Source organism: Thermobia domestica, chromosome 8 (assembly GCF_964235325.1).
Source record: "Thermobia domestica chromosome 8, izTheDome1.hap1.1, whole genome shotgun sequence".
In the NCBI taxonomy this organism is placed as follows: Eukaryota; Metazoa; Arthropoda; class Insecta; order Zygentoma; family Lepismatidae; genus Thermobia; species Thermobia domestica.
Window position 1 is genome coordinate 47,927,154 of NC_137461.1, and position 16,519 is coordinate 47,943,672.

General features: G+C 36.0%; 1 protein-coding gene across 5 annotated transcripts in view; it reads right to left on the reverse strand.

Moving 5' to 3' along the window:
- LOC145692890 (RING finger and transmembrane domain-containing protein 2-like) overlaps positions 1–16,519 on the reverse strand; it is a 59,375-nt gene that overhangs the window by 28,366 nt on the left and 14,490 nt on the right. For all 5 annotated transcript variants that reach the window (XM_081768438.1, XM_081768440.1, XM_081768439.1 and 2 more), the window contains exon 2: positions 7,909–8,631. In XM_081768438.1, coding sequence (XP_081624564.1) covers positions 7,909–8,608 — 700 coding nt within the window. In that variant the 5' untranslated portion in view covers positions 8,609–8,631. The remainder of the gene's footprint in view (positions 1–7,908; positions 8,632–16,519) is intronic.

The following is a 16,519-nucleotide window of genomic DNA, read 5'->3' on the forward strand; positions in this document are numbered from 1 at the left end:
GTGGTCAGAGAATTCTATGAAGCAGATTCTGTCAGCAGAATAATGCCTGGTAAAAAAGATTTTGTTTCTGTAAGGATTGGTGACCAGAAAATACACAAACAAAAAAGGCTCATTCTTTGCAACTTGAAAGAACTTTTCCAGGCGTTTAAGAATCAGTATCCTGATATTTCCATTGGTTTCTCAGAACTGAGAACCAAGCAGTGTATCTTAGCGGGGCTGCTGGAACTCATTCGGTTTGTGTTTTATTTGCTTGGTTTGCAGCACGCATCAGAATGTGAAACTAATGATAGCAGGAGCCAAACTATCGACACTTTTACAGCTGATGCACATCCCATTATATCATATCACGACTGCCTTGTACAGATTGTCTGTAATCCACTTAATATATCATGTTACTTTGGTGACTGTAAAACTTGTCCTGGTACAGAGAGGTTAATAATAAGTCTTTAAAACCATATGGAGGAACATAATATAGACAGTATAACATACCGTCAATGGGTCACAGACCGATCCACTCTATGCACAATCCAAGAATCACCAGAAGATTTCTGCCCAAAATTCAGTGAGAAATTACAGATTCTTTTGTGCCACTCATTTACCGCAAAGCAACAAACAGACAGGTTTCAAAGACAATCTTTATGTGGGTGAATTCATTGCTCTTTGTGACTTCAGTGAAAATTACTCATTTGTTGAGCAAGACTCTGTGCAAGGCTACCATTGGAACCATTCCCAGGCAACCATACATCCTTTCGTCGCATACTACAAATCAAACTCTATAATTCACGTAAGTTTTGTTGTGATATCTGACTCCCTCATACACAACACTACAGCAGTACACATATCCCCCCCCCCCCCCAAAAAAAAAATCACACACTTCCTCAAATCTAAGTTTTCAATAGGGTCAAAGATTTTCTACTTTTCTGACGGGGCTGCAGCACAATACAAAAATAAGAAAAATTTCATTAACCTGTGTTCGCACGAAGACGACTTCGGAATTAAAGCTGAGTGGCACTTTTTCGCCACGGCACGTGGTAAAAGTGCCTGTGATGGATTGGGTGGAACATTAAAACGACTTGCCGCCAAAGCTAGTCTCCAGAATCCGTGTGATGAACAAATAATGACTCCAAAACAACTTTATACCTGGGCTACTACAGCTATGCCGAGCGTCACACGCTGCAGAAGAATCGCTGCTTACCTCAAGATACAACAGTGCCTCTGCAATAGCTGGAACTCAGAAACTACATGCTTTCCTACCTGTTACTGTAAATACTTTACATGCGAAGAAATTCTCAAACAGTGGTGAATACCGAACTTACTGTGTGAAAAAATTAAGAGCACATCTATCCACAGAAGCAATAAAAGGTTTTGTTACATGTGCTTATGAAGGCAAATGGTGGTTAGGATATGTACTGTCTGTAGACGAAGTTGAGCAGGAAGTTACTGTGACATTCTTACATCCTGCAGGGCCTAATCCATCTTTCACATATCCCCGCAAGGAAGACATTTTAACACGTCCTACTACATGTGTACTAGCTACAGTTCATCCGCTAATAGCCACTGGACGCACATATGTGCTTAACAAAGGAGACTCTCAAAAATCAACTACTATGCTAGAGAAACAATTTTAGTGCAGGCATTTCGTCCTCAGGTATGTAGAGAATTTTTCACGGCTATTTCTACGTTAAAGTACACTTAGTCCACTGAATAACGAACAATGTAATTATAAACAAATGACTAATTACTACTAGTATTACGGTTCTTCGAAAAGTACACCTTGCGATAAAGCTGTGCAATTATCATTGCAATTAGTTAGTCTGATTTGTTATCATCCCCTTTTCATTTTCTGGCGACGCTCTTGCCCGATTCTCCCTCCTTCCCAACTATTAGCCCGGAATCCCCGAGGTATGTTTGTATTTAACACTTATAAAGTTCTAATAACAGAAAATAATCCATTAAATTCGCTTTTAATAATAGTTTTCTACATTTTTGTACTTTTCAGAGGAGATTTCACCCTCATGTCTTCATCTGATTTACTACCCAACGAACTTGACTTGTCCTTTGAACCAATAAACAATCTGTGACACTTTCATTCGAATCGATTCACACGTTCGAAAATTATCGCGAGACAGACAACACAAATCGACTAACCTCCGCTTCGCTCGGTCAATAAGTGACCTTTACTTAAAAATACATACATTATCATTCCATGCGTATCCCATTATGGAATTCTACATGTAATCTCCAATATCAAGCAATTATTCTGTAAAAGCTACTCCGTCATTGTTTGTGTCATTCAAGGTCAAAAGTCAAATTTTCAGTTTTACAGAAAGGATCAAGTGTTACATATCAAATGATAGGTCTATCTACAAGCTTAACAATGACATCGGAATTAAGTTTTTATCATAATCAGGACAAAAGTTACAAGCATTTATAATCAGTAATGTGGCTAAATTTTCGGCAAAAGGTCAAAATTACTATAAGTGACTTTCATTTAAAAGTTCATAACTCAGCATCCCATGGCTGTCCCACTCTGAAACTTTCCAAATTTCATCACCAATAATAGCTATTATCCTGTAAAACTATCACGAAAATCGATGACCACGTCTTTTCTACTATTCAAGGTCAAAGATCAAGGTCAAAATTTCAGTTTTACAGGAAAGGTCAAGTGTGGCATATCAAACGAAAGGTCTGTCCAAGAACTTTAAAATGACACTCGAATGAAGTTCCTATCTTAATTAGAACCAAAGTTACAAGCCTTTTTAATAATGAATTAGACTCAAATATTTTACAAAAAGTCAGACTTTGTGATGCTGCAACTCAAGAACTGTAAGAGCCAGGAACGAAAAATTTCATTTCTGGTCGTTTCTCATCAAGCCCTACTAACACACGAAAGGGTCTTTCCTGGTAAGATAGTGAAATCGGCCCTTGATCCAAATTGGGTCGCTATTGCCCAAAAAGGTTATCCTTGGCCTAAAACTACCTCAAAAAAATTTTTGACCCCCTACTCCCTCCCCTTACCGAATTATCGTATCATACATGCTCAAAATTGAACATTTTTAAATTTTGGTGAGGGTGGTCCAAAAATTTTGAAAGTTTCACAGATTGTAGATACTATTTAGATGCAGATGTGCAATTTTTTTCAAAACTATCGATTAATATTTTCTTTATTATTTATTTATTTATTTTGCGATGAAAATTTCAAAAAAAAATTGTTGTTTCTTTTGGAGGGGGACACGTTCCTGATTTTTTAATTAAAAAATTTGTTATACCTTTAGGTACAACATATATTTTTTCGGGGCCTGAAAGTGATGGCAACATTGTCAAAAAGAAATAAAACTGAAAACAAACGTGTTTTTCGCACAGTTTTTTTTCACTGTTTTAAGGCCTTCAAGGTGAGGACCCCCTTCAAACAATCCTTTGCCAAAGTTCACAATTTTCCTTTCTCTTGCTTTCTTTGTGCTTCTGTCGTTTTTCGGCTGTGTGTTTATTTCGAAACAGAAATACCAAATATATCTCCGCAACAGTGCTTCCACTTCACCCGACTCTTGTACAACAAAGTTACACACAGCTCGCGGTAGAGAGTGCTACCGGTAGAGAGCACCACTGTGTGTGACCACTGAGGCAAGCACTGATAGATTCGAGGAACCGACGCGAGGTTTTAACTTTGCAAGAGTCGGTTGAAGTGGAAGCATTATAACATATATATAGTTGGAGTTTTTATTTCGAAATGGACAGAATCGAAGCAGCCAAAGAACGACACAAGCAAAAGGGATGCAAGAGAAAGGAAAATTGTGAACTTCGGCAAAGAATTGTTTGAAAAGGTTTTCACCCTGAGGGCCCTAAAATGTTGAAAAAACTGTGCGAGAAACACGTTTGTCTTAGTTTTATTTCTTTTCGACAATGCTGCCTTCACTTTAAGACCCCGAAAAAATATATGTTGTACCTAAGGCTATAACAAATTTTTTAACCAAAAAGTCTGGAACGTACCCCCCCCCCCAATTTTTTCTACAATTTTTTAAAAAATTTTCAACACGCAAAAAATAAAGAAAATACTAATTGATAGTTTTGAAAAAAAGATTGCACGTTTGCATCTACATGGTATCTACAATCTGTGAAACTTTCAAAATTTTTGGACCACCCCCACCAAAATTAAAAAATGTTCAATTTTGGGCATGTATGATACGATAATTCGGAAAGAGGAGGGGTAGAGGGTCAAAAATTGTTTTGGGGTAGTTTTAAGTCAAGGGTAACCTTTTGGGTGAATAGCAATCCAATTTGGATCAAGGGCCGATTTCACTATTTTACTAGGAAAGAACTTTCATCAAAATCTGAATTGATCAAAATTTTTGCCCTAAAGTTTATTGATCTGAAATGGAATGTCCCTATTAGTTTTTGTTTATTTAGTATTGTTTCAGTCGTTTGTAACAGTAACAATTTCGATTCCTCTCTACAGACTCTTGACAGGTTTCACTTTACCATGCTTTATAATTTGTGCTTAAGATTTCCTTTATTTAAAAAAACGCCAAAATCCGAAGACTATTTATACTTGCTCATCTTTAAATATTATCAAAGGAACCTCACACACTACGTACTTAAGAATGTACAATCAAACTGACCACTTTCTCTGCCACTTACATTTGATAATCACTAAATCTAAATGAACTGTCACAATACTGCGATTCAAAGATTCAAGACGCTTTACACTGAATAATCTAAGACTATTTGAATAGTGATTATCTGATGTATTTCCTCAATAATACGCATTTTAACATCAAATTCGTATTTCAGCAAGTTGCAAAATGAACTAAACGTTTATTTCCCGTAATTTGTGACTGCAAATAATAATGATAATTCGTGATACGCATGGTAGGAAAAACATTCCCACTATAAGCTTACATGGATAGGATCGAAACAGACCTTTAGCATCGGAGATAACTGCTGTGCAACAAAGCCACCATTCTCTTAAGCTAACTGACATTTAGTTGATTTGGATTTTCACTTACATATGCAAGATCGAGGTTATGAAGGACGTGAGCTATAATGAAAATGGGATGAATTATCAAGCTTCTATGCTCCCAAGCAGGTTAAAACCTACAAACAAAGCGCCAGCGCTACCCTGAGGCTACGCGAAAGCCGAAACAGAATTAATTTGATTTTGGTTTAGCGTCTTTCAGTAGCAAGGCTATGTGAAACGTAGATCTACAGCTTAACGTCGCTTCCAAACCACATGAGAAGGGGAGACTAATTTTACGTCTATGCACGCGCCATGGTTGTGAACTGTAGCTTTGCGTAGGATTTCTTGAGTATGCATTAGTTTGTGAAAACAAAAGGATACATTGAACCTAATCAAAAGATCACCCTATACCGCAAAAGATATTGTGTAAGAGCAATGCAACTTGAGATATGTCATGTACATATTCCTCACGTCGGTCTTGCACTGAACATGTAAAACTATTTAAAAGCAAATCAAATATTAACAACATCACGGAAGCTACTAACTGAGGATTTCCAAATGAAAAGAACTTTACATATTATATATTCTTTTTCGAGAAAATATACAGTAAGTTTGCTCTGCACAACATGAATGATAAAAATATATTGAATCTAAGGATCAAGTTCAAAATCAGCTAACGCATATGCTTGTTCCTCTCATGCCCATCCCTCACTCTACACTGAATCTTTTGACCATATAATTCTGTCTGTAACATATGAAGTTCTTTTCGTTGTTTTATTTAACGAAAATCGTACTACGAGCTCTTGTCTTATTTTCTTTGTTCTCTACTGATCCTAAACAAACAAACACACACACATTATATATATATATATATATATATATATATATATATATAAAACTTGTAGATAGTGATGTGAGGTAGAAAATTTTCCGTTCTAAACAAATATCACTGATCAAGTAACGATTCCTCATTAACCGTAAAATTAAATGAATTCATATATAGAGATCTTTGAAAGTGGAAGATCGTTTAATTGGAAAATTTTCATGGCTCAGAAAATTTCCGGTACTATGTAGGAACATGTGAAACAATTTTTCATGAATCGAAAAATTCTCTGTAGGAAAAACTTTTCGTAAGTAGGAAAATTTTCATCATTTTGAAGCAAAAAGTAAAACAACATTTTGTGAATCGGAAAGTTTTATTTTTCTGTCGAAACAGGTGAAACGAATTTTCATGGATCGGAAAATTTTCATTATGATATATAAACAAGCGGAAAAACTTTTCATACATAACCCGGACAATTGAATATTATGTATACTGATGTTAGGTGGAAAAATATCCACTATATTTAACTGCATATTGATCTATAAAATTGAATTCCTGTAGAGGAAAGTTAAAGAGTAACAAATTATAAATTTCCAATTACCTTTCGGGAACTGGAAAATTTTCTAATATTTCGAGTTGGCAAGTAAAAACTTTCATAGTGAATCTCTGTATATATATATATATATGCGTGTGTGTGTGTCTGTGTGCGCGCGCACGCAAAGTGCAAAGAACATAAATAGAGTTCGTAGAGTACAAATATCCCATCCCATTGTTTAAAATGGAACAAGAAAGCGAAAAAGGAACCTTTGTGAATTTATCATTACTTCAAAAACAGAAGATTCCACTATTTCATCACATATAGGCCTCCTTATGTGATGAAATAGCTAGATAAAACATAGAAATTCCAGTTCCTTATGAAGATTATTTTTGTAACAGAAAATAAGAAGAAATGCTTTGATTTTATTGTGTTTAAAGCTATGAGGGAACTTCGTCTTACGCGTATTAAACTGACGAAATATAATTTTGTGAAATCAGAGGTGAATTTTGAGGGAAGAACACATTGAAGTTTATAAAATATTTTTGCAGAAATGAAGAATCGTTAGCTTTTCACTTCATGAAACTTTTTTCAGACAATATTTATTACCAATAAATTTCACGGCTAAACAACGATGTAGGAATATGTGGAGTATGTTTTCATGAATCGGAAAATTTACATCACTGCTTGTAGATCACTCCAACAATCTAAAGCAACTAAACAAGTAACTTCAAACTGACTGACAACCAACATCTGTTTTAGCAATCCTCACAGGTAAAACCATCCAGGTCTGTACAGAAAACCATCTACTGTTGTCTTTCCAACGCCCTCCTGCTTTCTTCAACTCACATAAAAACAACTCTACAAATTAAATTAATTAACTTAAAGGGTTAAACAGCTTGTTTTACAGTGACATTATCCAGGGAAAAAAGCCTTGCGATTAAAGAAATCAGACTACAAGAAGAATCTAATAGATGCTACAGCATACAAAATGAGTAACTCAAATATGAACATGAGGTCCTTGGTTCGATCCTAGCTCGCGCCAAACGAGCTTTGTGGTGGACAAACACTATGTGCAAGGTTTTCTCGGGGTTCTCCCGTTTCCTACCACTTTCTTCATTCCACCATTTCGGGCCTCATTCATTTCTCATCATCACCGTCTGCTTTAGGCTATACGGCATTATCTTGTACCAAGAAGTAACTGTAATTTAATTATAGAGTTTCAGTGTGTTCTGACACTTTTGTCTATGATTTCTAATATTACTAAAGTGGATTCATATGCAATGGTTGCTGCCTTCCTGATAAAAACTCCTACCACTTTTCACAATTGTAACAAGCTCTGCTTTTTCATGAAGCCGACTTCGTTACTATTTCTGAAAATGATTTTGTTTAGTTTCGCTCTCATGAAGGTTACAAAGGATGGGAGAAACTGTCGCATATGGATCCAGTTTAAAAACATATGGAAGTAATTGAAAAAGGTGTCAGCGTACACTGAAACTGTATGGTTAAACTACAATTTCTTCGTGATATAAAATTGTCCATAATCGACTCCAAGTTGTTTTCCAAATATATTATTCTGATACTAGAAGAGCTTACCTGTTCTGTGATCATAAACTCCTTTGGCCAAAAGAATAAGGAAAAACGGTATATAACGATTAATGAGGATAAGGAATTCCCTCGTTTCTGGATTCTGTTGGAGAATATCTGAAGCAGTTTGTGTCCGCTGAGAACTGTTGTTATTGTTATTATTATTATTGTTACCAGTATTGTTAGCATTTGGACCTATCTCTCTTCTAATGTCTCCAGACCGTTGACTGTTCTGACTAAAACTCGAAGATCTATTTTCACTATTATCACCAGCAATATTACTATTACTACTGCCACTACTAACTGGTACTTGCTGCTGACTTTCAACATCCACTTCGTCCACGGTAATCACAAAACTGTCGCTAGAAGGACCAGGTTCTGAATTCGGAGGAGGAGGATTATTTAGACGGAAGCCACTGCGTGTTTGATACGGATTTCGCGACATGATGCTATAACCTGGTAGATGAGAATGAGCTCGTCGGAATATGGACGACAATGATAAATTTTGTGCTCCAGCTTGCGCAACAAGGGGTCTTAATTCTTGAATCACTGTATTTAAATTTGCACTTATTCGACGAGAGCCTTCTGTGGTAGCGTGTTGCACATGTCCTAAGTGAACTAAATGAGGTTGGATCTGTCTCAGATTGAAGTGAAATCCAAGGTTCCTCGAAACATGGCCATCACCATTGCCACCAGCCTCGTCAGCCATAGTTTCCTATTTACAAACTGCTCCTAAAATAACGAAAAGAAAGACAAATTACATGGTTTATTATTTTTAAATGAGACTATAGCAGTGAAATTTATCACCAAAAGAATTAATAATTGAATCGGTGAATGGAAAAAGAAACGCATTCTAAAAATAAAGAAGAATATTCCGCGATAGCAATTTCTGATTAACTAAACAATCAATCTCATTACGATGATGGTATTTTTGTATAAACATTGGTATTTTCAGTAATCGGTTTCGTACTTTGTTTTCCAAAAATAAGATGTTGCGGAATGTCCTATTTCCACTCGCCAATTCAATTTTTAAAAAGTATAAAACAAACATACTACTCTGAAATACTGAATTATTACTATTAATCAGTGAAACTACAGGATAAGAAAAGGTCAGGTTACATATCCGAAAACTGAGACTTAAACGTTCAATATGGTTACTGCTTCCTAGAACATGTTTCTATTCTATACTCTCAGTTCTGCAACATTTGGTGTTAGTATGAAAGAAATAATTTGAACTGGACGCACTAAGAAAGATACATTCACGTAGATGGTGCCATAACAAAATAAAACATACTTTTAAGCATATCGGCCATATTACAAGTTCAAGTGTTCGATTAAAAGCATAAAATAACCAGAAGCTTTAGTATCCAAGTATTTTGTATGTACTCTCATTACCTGAACGAATTCGTCTTTCAAGCAGGTACAAGTCAAAATTAATAATTGATTACATTATGATCACTGTTACCCTACTTACGGAACTACGGAAAGATTATTATTATGCTTTGAGAGAATATGTTTATTTAAAACGCTTAGATTCTCACTAAGGTTTCTAATAGTGACATGGAGCTCACAAGAAAGATCATCTTTTCTTCTTGTGTTTTTGAGTGGAGACAAAGATAAATCTCGCTCCTTCTTCGCTAATTCTTATATTGGCAAAATCCAAAGTCAATCAAGAATGAAATAACCGACGGTGCTTTTCATTTACCTGAGCTTAAGCAATACGAAGGTTTGGTTTTCTGCGAAAGTTTGTTAAACGACACGGTATCTCGACATTTATAAACAGGATACAGGCTCCAAAGAGGATGAAGTTGAGTGTATAAACATGTTTCAAAGCAGATAAAAATCAGATCTCGGGTAAAAGAACATATTTATTATTAAATCGAAGAAAATACTTCTAGGACGTGTCCTAGAAACCTGTCGTGACTATTTTAGTGGCAATTTCCTACGATAACATAATTTTATATGGTGATTTTAATGTGTCTAAAGAGTGGCTTAACAAATAACACGATTACGAACCCTAACACTCCGGACACATTTATTCATGCACTGGTACTGAAACAATCTAGACATACCAGAGAGGAAAGTAATCTAGATTATGTTATTTCTTCTCTTCAGCAACCGGACATTGTGCTACAATTTATTTTTCTTCGGCACATGATTCTTTAAGTATTTTCTTCTCCCTCTCTTTCCTGAGTAAAAACAATCATCAAACAAGAAGCAATACATTTTTTTTTTTTTTAATGAACAGATTCAACATAATAGCACGTTGCAAGCTATGTTTCTATGTAGTCACTTCTGATGATACATCCAAATTTCTCTATGTAAACACTGGTGTTAATCACAAAAGTATCCTTGGTCTTTTACTTTTCGTGTTATTCATAGATGATCTGTCTGATTATTTTCAAAGCACATCTCTCTCTTTTGCTGATGACTACAATCTCTTCCGAGTTTTTCTTTTTTAACAAAATAATACCCTATTAACCTTCAAAATGATATTTCATGATTTGCTTCTTGGTGTAAAACCTGGCATTTGAAGACATACTGATAACTTCCCTTCTTTTACGATTTTTCTCAAGAAAAATCGCATTAAACAATACTATACTATGCATCTGTAAAATAACTAGTATATTTTCATGCGAAAATCTAGGAATGGAAGGTTACTGATGAATCTAGCTCTCTACTTGGACTAAAATGGTAACTATCTTATTGGATATTGTGACTAATACTCTTCCAGCTGAGATATTCTTTGATAATCTCTTCACCTCGTAATCAATGCTGGAAAAAATGCAAATCATGTGGTTCAAAATAGACGGTACAGTACTGCAATGAAGAACTGGTAAATGTGCTTTCGTCCGCGCAAATTAAATGAAAAAAAGAGATGAGAGATTACGATTTCTAATGTGATCATATTATTTACATATGCAGATGGAATGACAACTCCGTAGCCACCTTGGCATCGAACTACTACCAGACCCCTTACCAATGGAGAAACAAAATAATGCTCTCGTAACTCAAAAGAAGAGAATCCACGTTCCTGAACATCACATAGCATGTAAGCACAAACAATATGATAGGCGGCATTGTGTGATTATAGTCAGTTACAAACCTCATCCGCGTGAAAAGTTAAAATGTTAACTCAAACTTACTCTCTATGAAGAACTTCGTGGGATTTTTTTTTTTTTTTTTTTTAATTTTTAACTTGGATGTTGGAAGAGGAAATCTGCTGTACTTGTTTACCAAAATTCACGAACTACACAAGGCCAGGACCTCTAAAAATGAAATTTTTCAGTTCAAAGTTCTACGATTATGTCCGTGGGGGTAAGGGAGACTATGATTAACGCAAGTGAAAGATGATGAAATGAGATGTAGGAGGAAACGGGAGTACCCTGAAAAAACCCAAGGACATTATGTCCACCACAAACTTACCTGGCCGGGAATCGAACCAGGAACCCCACGCACCTGAGGTAGGCGCTGTACCACTGAGCCACCGCGCCCCCACCCCAGGACCTCTAGTTCTCATCACAAGTTCCATGTTGTTATTATCCCAAGTTCCATCCAACTCCTGAAAACGCCCTATGTTCTTTATTGGGAACATAACAATTATATACAAAAGCTTTCCATAAATCTTTTAATTATATAATTATATAAAAGGCTAATTTGATAAAAAAAAAAAGCTCTCCCAGTTTTAAGTTGGCCAAGCAAGGTTTGAAAAAGTCCACTGGCTTGGTTTTTTATTTATTTATTTATTTTCGGATTTTCTCAAGTTTTTTGGGGTCAAAAACTTGAAAACGCGATTTATACAGCATATACAGACAACATAATTGCCATCACTTACACCCACTTTCTATTCACTGACAGACAAAGACTTCAAGGTCTTCTATTTTTCCATTCTAATAATTGAAGTCTGTGCTCCTCTGGCGCTCGACGTCTGCTTGGTTATGTACTGAAATTTAGCGCTGAGGCTGAGACGTCCTCCTACAGTTTCAGGTGAAATCCGAACCACCGTAAAGTGTTCAAATTTTAACGCTCTCCGACCGGGAATGGAACCTAGGACCAAGTGCACTAAAGGCCCACTAACCATCAGGGCAACAATGAGAGCTGTTTAGCGCTTGGGTATATAAGAAAATCAATATATTATTTTGTAAAAATACTCCGCGCTTTGTCACCGTCCGCTCAACTCAGTAAATTTCAATTTTCTATGGCCGAAAGACCAAACTGTGATCAGAAACTAAAAACTATCAAACATACTTACATTCACATCGGTTTCATTGAAAAGTTACAGAAAATAAATGTATTTTAAAGCAATTACGTATTACCTGCACAGAAGAAAGTTCTAATAAACATGAATTGAAATACGCCTCCTCCAGAGTTTCAAACCACCGAAAATGAGAAAAATCACCTTTTGAAACCCTCTAGCTTGTACACTATGGGGCTTGTCGCTAGCAGATCAAGGAATTACACAAGAACTAATATATTCCCTACCTAAATATCCATGTTTTACACCCTTTTGGTACCGGCGACACGAATGCTCAATTAGCACTTACACCCGTATCCGAACTTATATTATACAATTCGTTGTGCTAATACTAGATGATTCTGAAACATGAATACTTACAGCGCACACTAGTTCCTGTATAATTCCTTGAACAGCTTGCAACAGTCCCACATATTTTTCAAGCTAGTTTGTTTTTGACCATTACTTATGAGAACTTTTTTTTTCACTTGATATAAGGAGTCACCTATTGGAATTTGGTGGTCATTTTTCCGTAGGCTGTATATTACATATCATGCAGGGTTTGCAAAAAAAACAGTTTTTTTCGGGTTTAATTGGGTTTTTCGAAATATTTCAATGTCATTGGGATAAATGTCACAACTTGCAACAACTTTTTATTCAGTGCTGTTTTGAAAAAAAATGGCAGCCATTTTGATATTTTACGTTGGATCGCCGCCAAAGCATATACAGCTAACTTACAGTGTCTCGTGCTTCTACTTTGAAAATTTCATCTTAAAGAACCGAAAGTGCAATATAAAAGTATTACATATAGTTTTCCATTCCCATCCTATGATTTAAATGTTGTACTTTTAACCTAAAAAACGATACGGCACACTTTTTATTCTTTTCTTCCGTCCACAGCATAAACAGATAAGCTCGTCTATTCAAGGAAAACTAGAGCGTCCATGCACCCTAACCACTAATAGTTCTTAGTTTTGGATTCACAAATCGATTCATTCTGGTAGTAAATTTTTACCAGCTGGGAGCGGGAACGAGTTACCTTTTTCTTCTATGTATATTTTACAATATGAACCCAATCGGCATTCTTTCCCCATTTTTTCAAGTGGGCCAAACCCGATTTTTTTTCGGACTAGACCCACTTGGTCTTCAGACTAGATCTTGCTGTTACTTGTAAGTTAGTGTGCACACAGTCATCTCTAAAATTTAAATATTTTATTGTGTGTTAGTGTTAAAAGAGGACTAAATACAATAAAATGTAAAAGAATAATTACAAAGCCGAAGCTTTTATTACTGTTTAGCTCTTGAAGGCACCACGAAAGATGGCGAAATCACACTACGTATAAATAATCCTTTCAGGATTCCAGCTCTCCCGCTAATTTAGTAGCTAGTGCATGTGCCTCTAGTGCACGTGGTCCCGGATTCGATTCCCGGTGGGAGAGCGCAAAAAATTAATTTCACAATTATTTATTTTCTATAATAATCCGTCTCCTTTAGTTTAAAGGGAATAGCCGTCAGATATTAAACTATAATTCTATTTCATTTCTTTTCTTTAGAATTTACTGAGGACATTATTGATAAATGTTCGTTGATCTCAACAAAACGTATCAAATTATATCTGTGTTAAAGTAAAATCTTAATTTTCTGGTGGTTACAAAATAGTATTTACTAGACGAAAAGGAGTACGTTTCATAGCAGGATTCTCGACTACTACCCCACCCTTCCTTAACTTAAGCTGCAGTTAATGAACTTAATGTCTGGACTCCTGTGGAATAAAGGCCGGGCAAATCATTCTTTTATTATTAAGCACTTCATTGCGAAAGCATATAACGTAACAGATTTGAAAAAAATACTGAACTTAAATCTTTCAGATTTACGTGCTACGCTTATGTCGAGTACACCTGCTTAATGTGTCCCTACTTTGTTCTGCGGGCAACTAACTGATTCTTCATGGAGACCTTACTGATTTATCTTACATCAGTGGAATCTTTTAAGCAGTCACATCACAAAAATTTAAGCATAAATAGCTAACATTCCACTGAAAGATCCCCAAGATCGGAGGAATAAAGCTGTTTCAAATGTTATTTTCCTAATTACACACGGTTATGTTAATATACCTTACTCAAACTCCTCCTGTTTTAATTTTCTACTTCCGCTGTAGTTATATCTTGCAAATATTTGTTAATTTTCTGCATTCTTTACTCTTCATTAACTGCGTATGCATCCATATCGTATTACTGCGCAAAAGTAGTACCTCTCAACTATTCAGTGTTGCAAATTCCGACATATTTATAAATAACTAAAACGATGTTTTCACGGAATTATAAACTTGTTTACTTATCATATCAGTATCAGGGAGGATACAGCTTGGCATAAAAACTACAGTGTATAAAACATGAACCAAATTAAAAACAAGCTTGAGCTAGGTAGCAACAAAAAAAAGCACGAATGCTATCTAACCGAGTCAGGCAAGGGCCGTACGTAGGAAGCAGGTCCGACAGTAACGGTAGTCATACGGATACGAGGATAGTGGAAAAACACTTCTCCATACGACTTAAAATAACACATGCCTTTCGTATGGCACTTCACTTCATCATGTCTTTCTTATGGAGTACTACATGATAAAGAGCACACTTTGCATTTCGTATTTCTACCTTATTATACATACGAGAGGTAAGATCTCGATATATCCGGATTATTTATACAATCCTCAAATCAATTCACGTATGTCTTCCGTAGATTTTACAATCAGGCCCTCGTAAAATAGAATAGCCATGAACAAGGACTGGGCGATACGCTGGGGGGCACTAAGTATCAAGTCTTGCCGCAATCAATCGGCACCTTTCTCTCCCTACTGCATTACACACTTTCTAAGTTAGTTACTAAGATAGTGAGTTTGGAACAGTGGCACACTACACTCTACCGGCAGTTATCTAATATGGCCTCACTCCACACCTTCATACAGTCGAAAATTAAACTTCACTTCTCTCGTAAATGGTCACCATACAGTGATACCTTTATTGCCTTTTTCACTTGCAGACCTGATGCTTAAATTTAATATAATTCTATCAATTCCTCCGTAAATTTTGGGGAGCCCCTGCGAAACCTAACCAGCATAAATCTTAGGGATATACGGATCTATTGGTATCGGTGATATTGGTCACTGTTGGGAGTATCGGTATCGGCATGTGGACACCGATACATTTTCCGAACTACTTTCAATTTGTTTAGTATTAACAGTGACACTTATATTTCATAGATTTCTTCTAGATTTAAAGTTGATCTGAATTATTATCAATTGTACAATCGAATTCTTTATTCATGTGCACGCCTTTGATTTGCCCTACTCGTACTCAACTGATATTTTTAGTCCCTCGATGCCAAAATACTCGTGAAGAAAAGCCAAAGATCCTCAGCCAGGATCATGAGCGCCCGACGAAAGTCTTCTAGGGAGGGCCCATTCCATGGTTGCTATATTACGTCTGGTATTTCATATACGTGGTTTGCTATAGTACGTATACATTTTCGTGAGCCAGGGGGGCCGGGCCCCACCCTGCCCTCCCCCTTCGGACACTCACGATCAGGATAGCAGCAAACTCGTCGAATTGGAATCTCAAACGAGACAGAAGTTTCGATTCAGAAGAAAATGCTATGGAAGAAACCCACAAGACGCTCACTTTGTCATTATTTTCTCCTACTTGCTGATTAACAATTAGTTCTAAAGTTAATTAGTAGGTTTATCATTTTCGCCCGCTTAAATAACCCTCTTTATTTTTTTTCTGGTATACACAGCAACACCTGGTTCACCACGCATAATTTTTTAAACAATAAAAAATTGTGATGGTAGTATAGGTTTGCTTTCTATGTATGCAGGACGGCGATTAGGGGGGGCATTTGCCCCCTCTACTTTTTGAAGTGACCCCTTAATGTATATAGTTCAATTGGGAATTTAAAGTTTTTGTACGTATTACTGGTTCATAGAAAAAATACTGCCATATAATGTTCGCTGTGGCGTCAGTATGTAATTGTGATTTATCTTCCCGTGGAGTTAAGAAAGCTACATGAATTACGTTTTAATTGCCACGGAGAATGGCCGAAAAATTAACCTTTTAGAGTGCAATAATTCCAGCGTACTTTAATTTCTTCTTACAAGGGCTCGATATGTTAGTCAGCCGCTTTGAAACTAATTGAGAGAACATTTCGCAAAACAAAAAAAGTCTTTCACAAGTTATTCTTTAATTGTAGAAATATCGACAGTTTCTAAAATGTCTTTTTTTCTTTCTAATAATAAGGAATATTGATTGAAAAGAGAGTAATAAGAATCTACTTCTAGGTTTTCCATTGTTTTGCCTACAGCATTTATGATATTCCACAGTTACAAATTGGTTG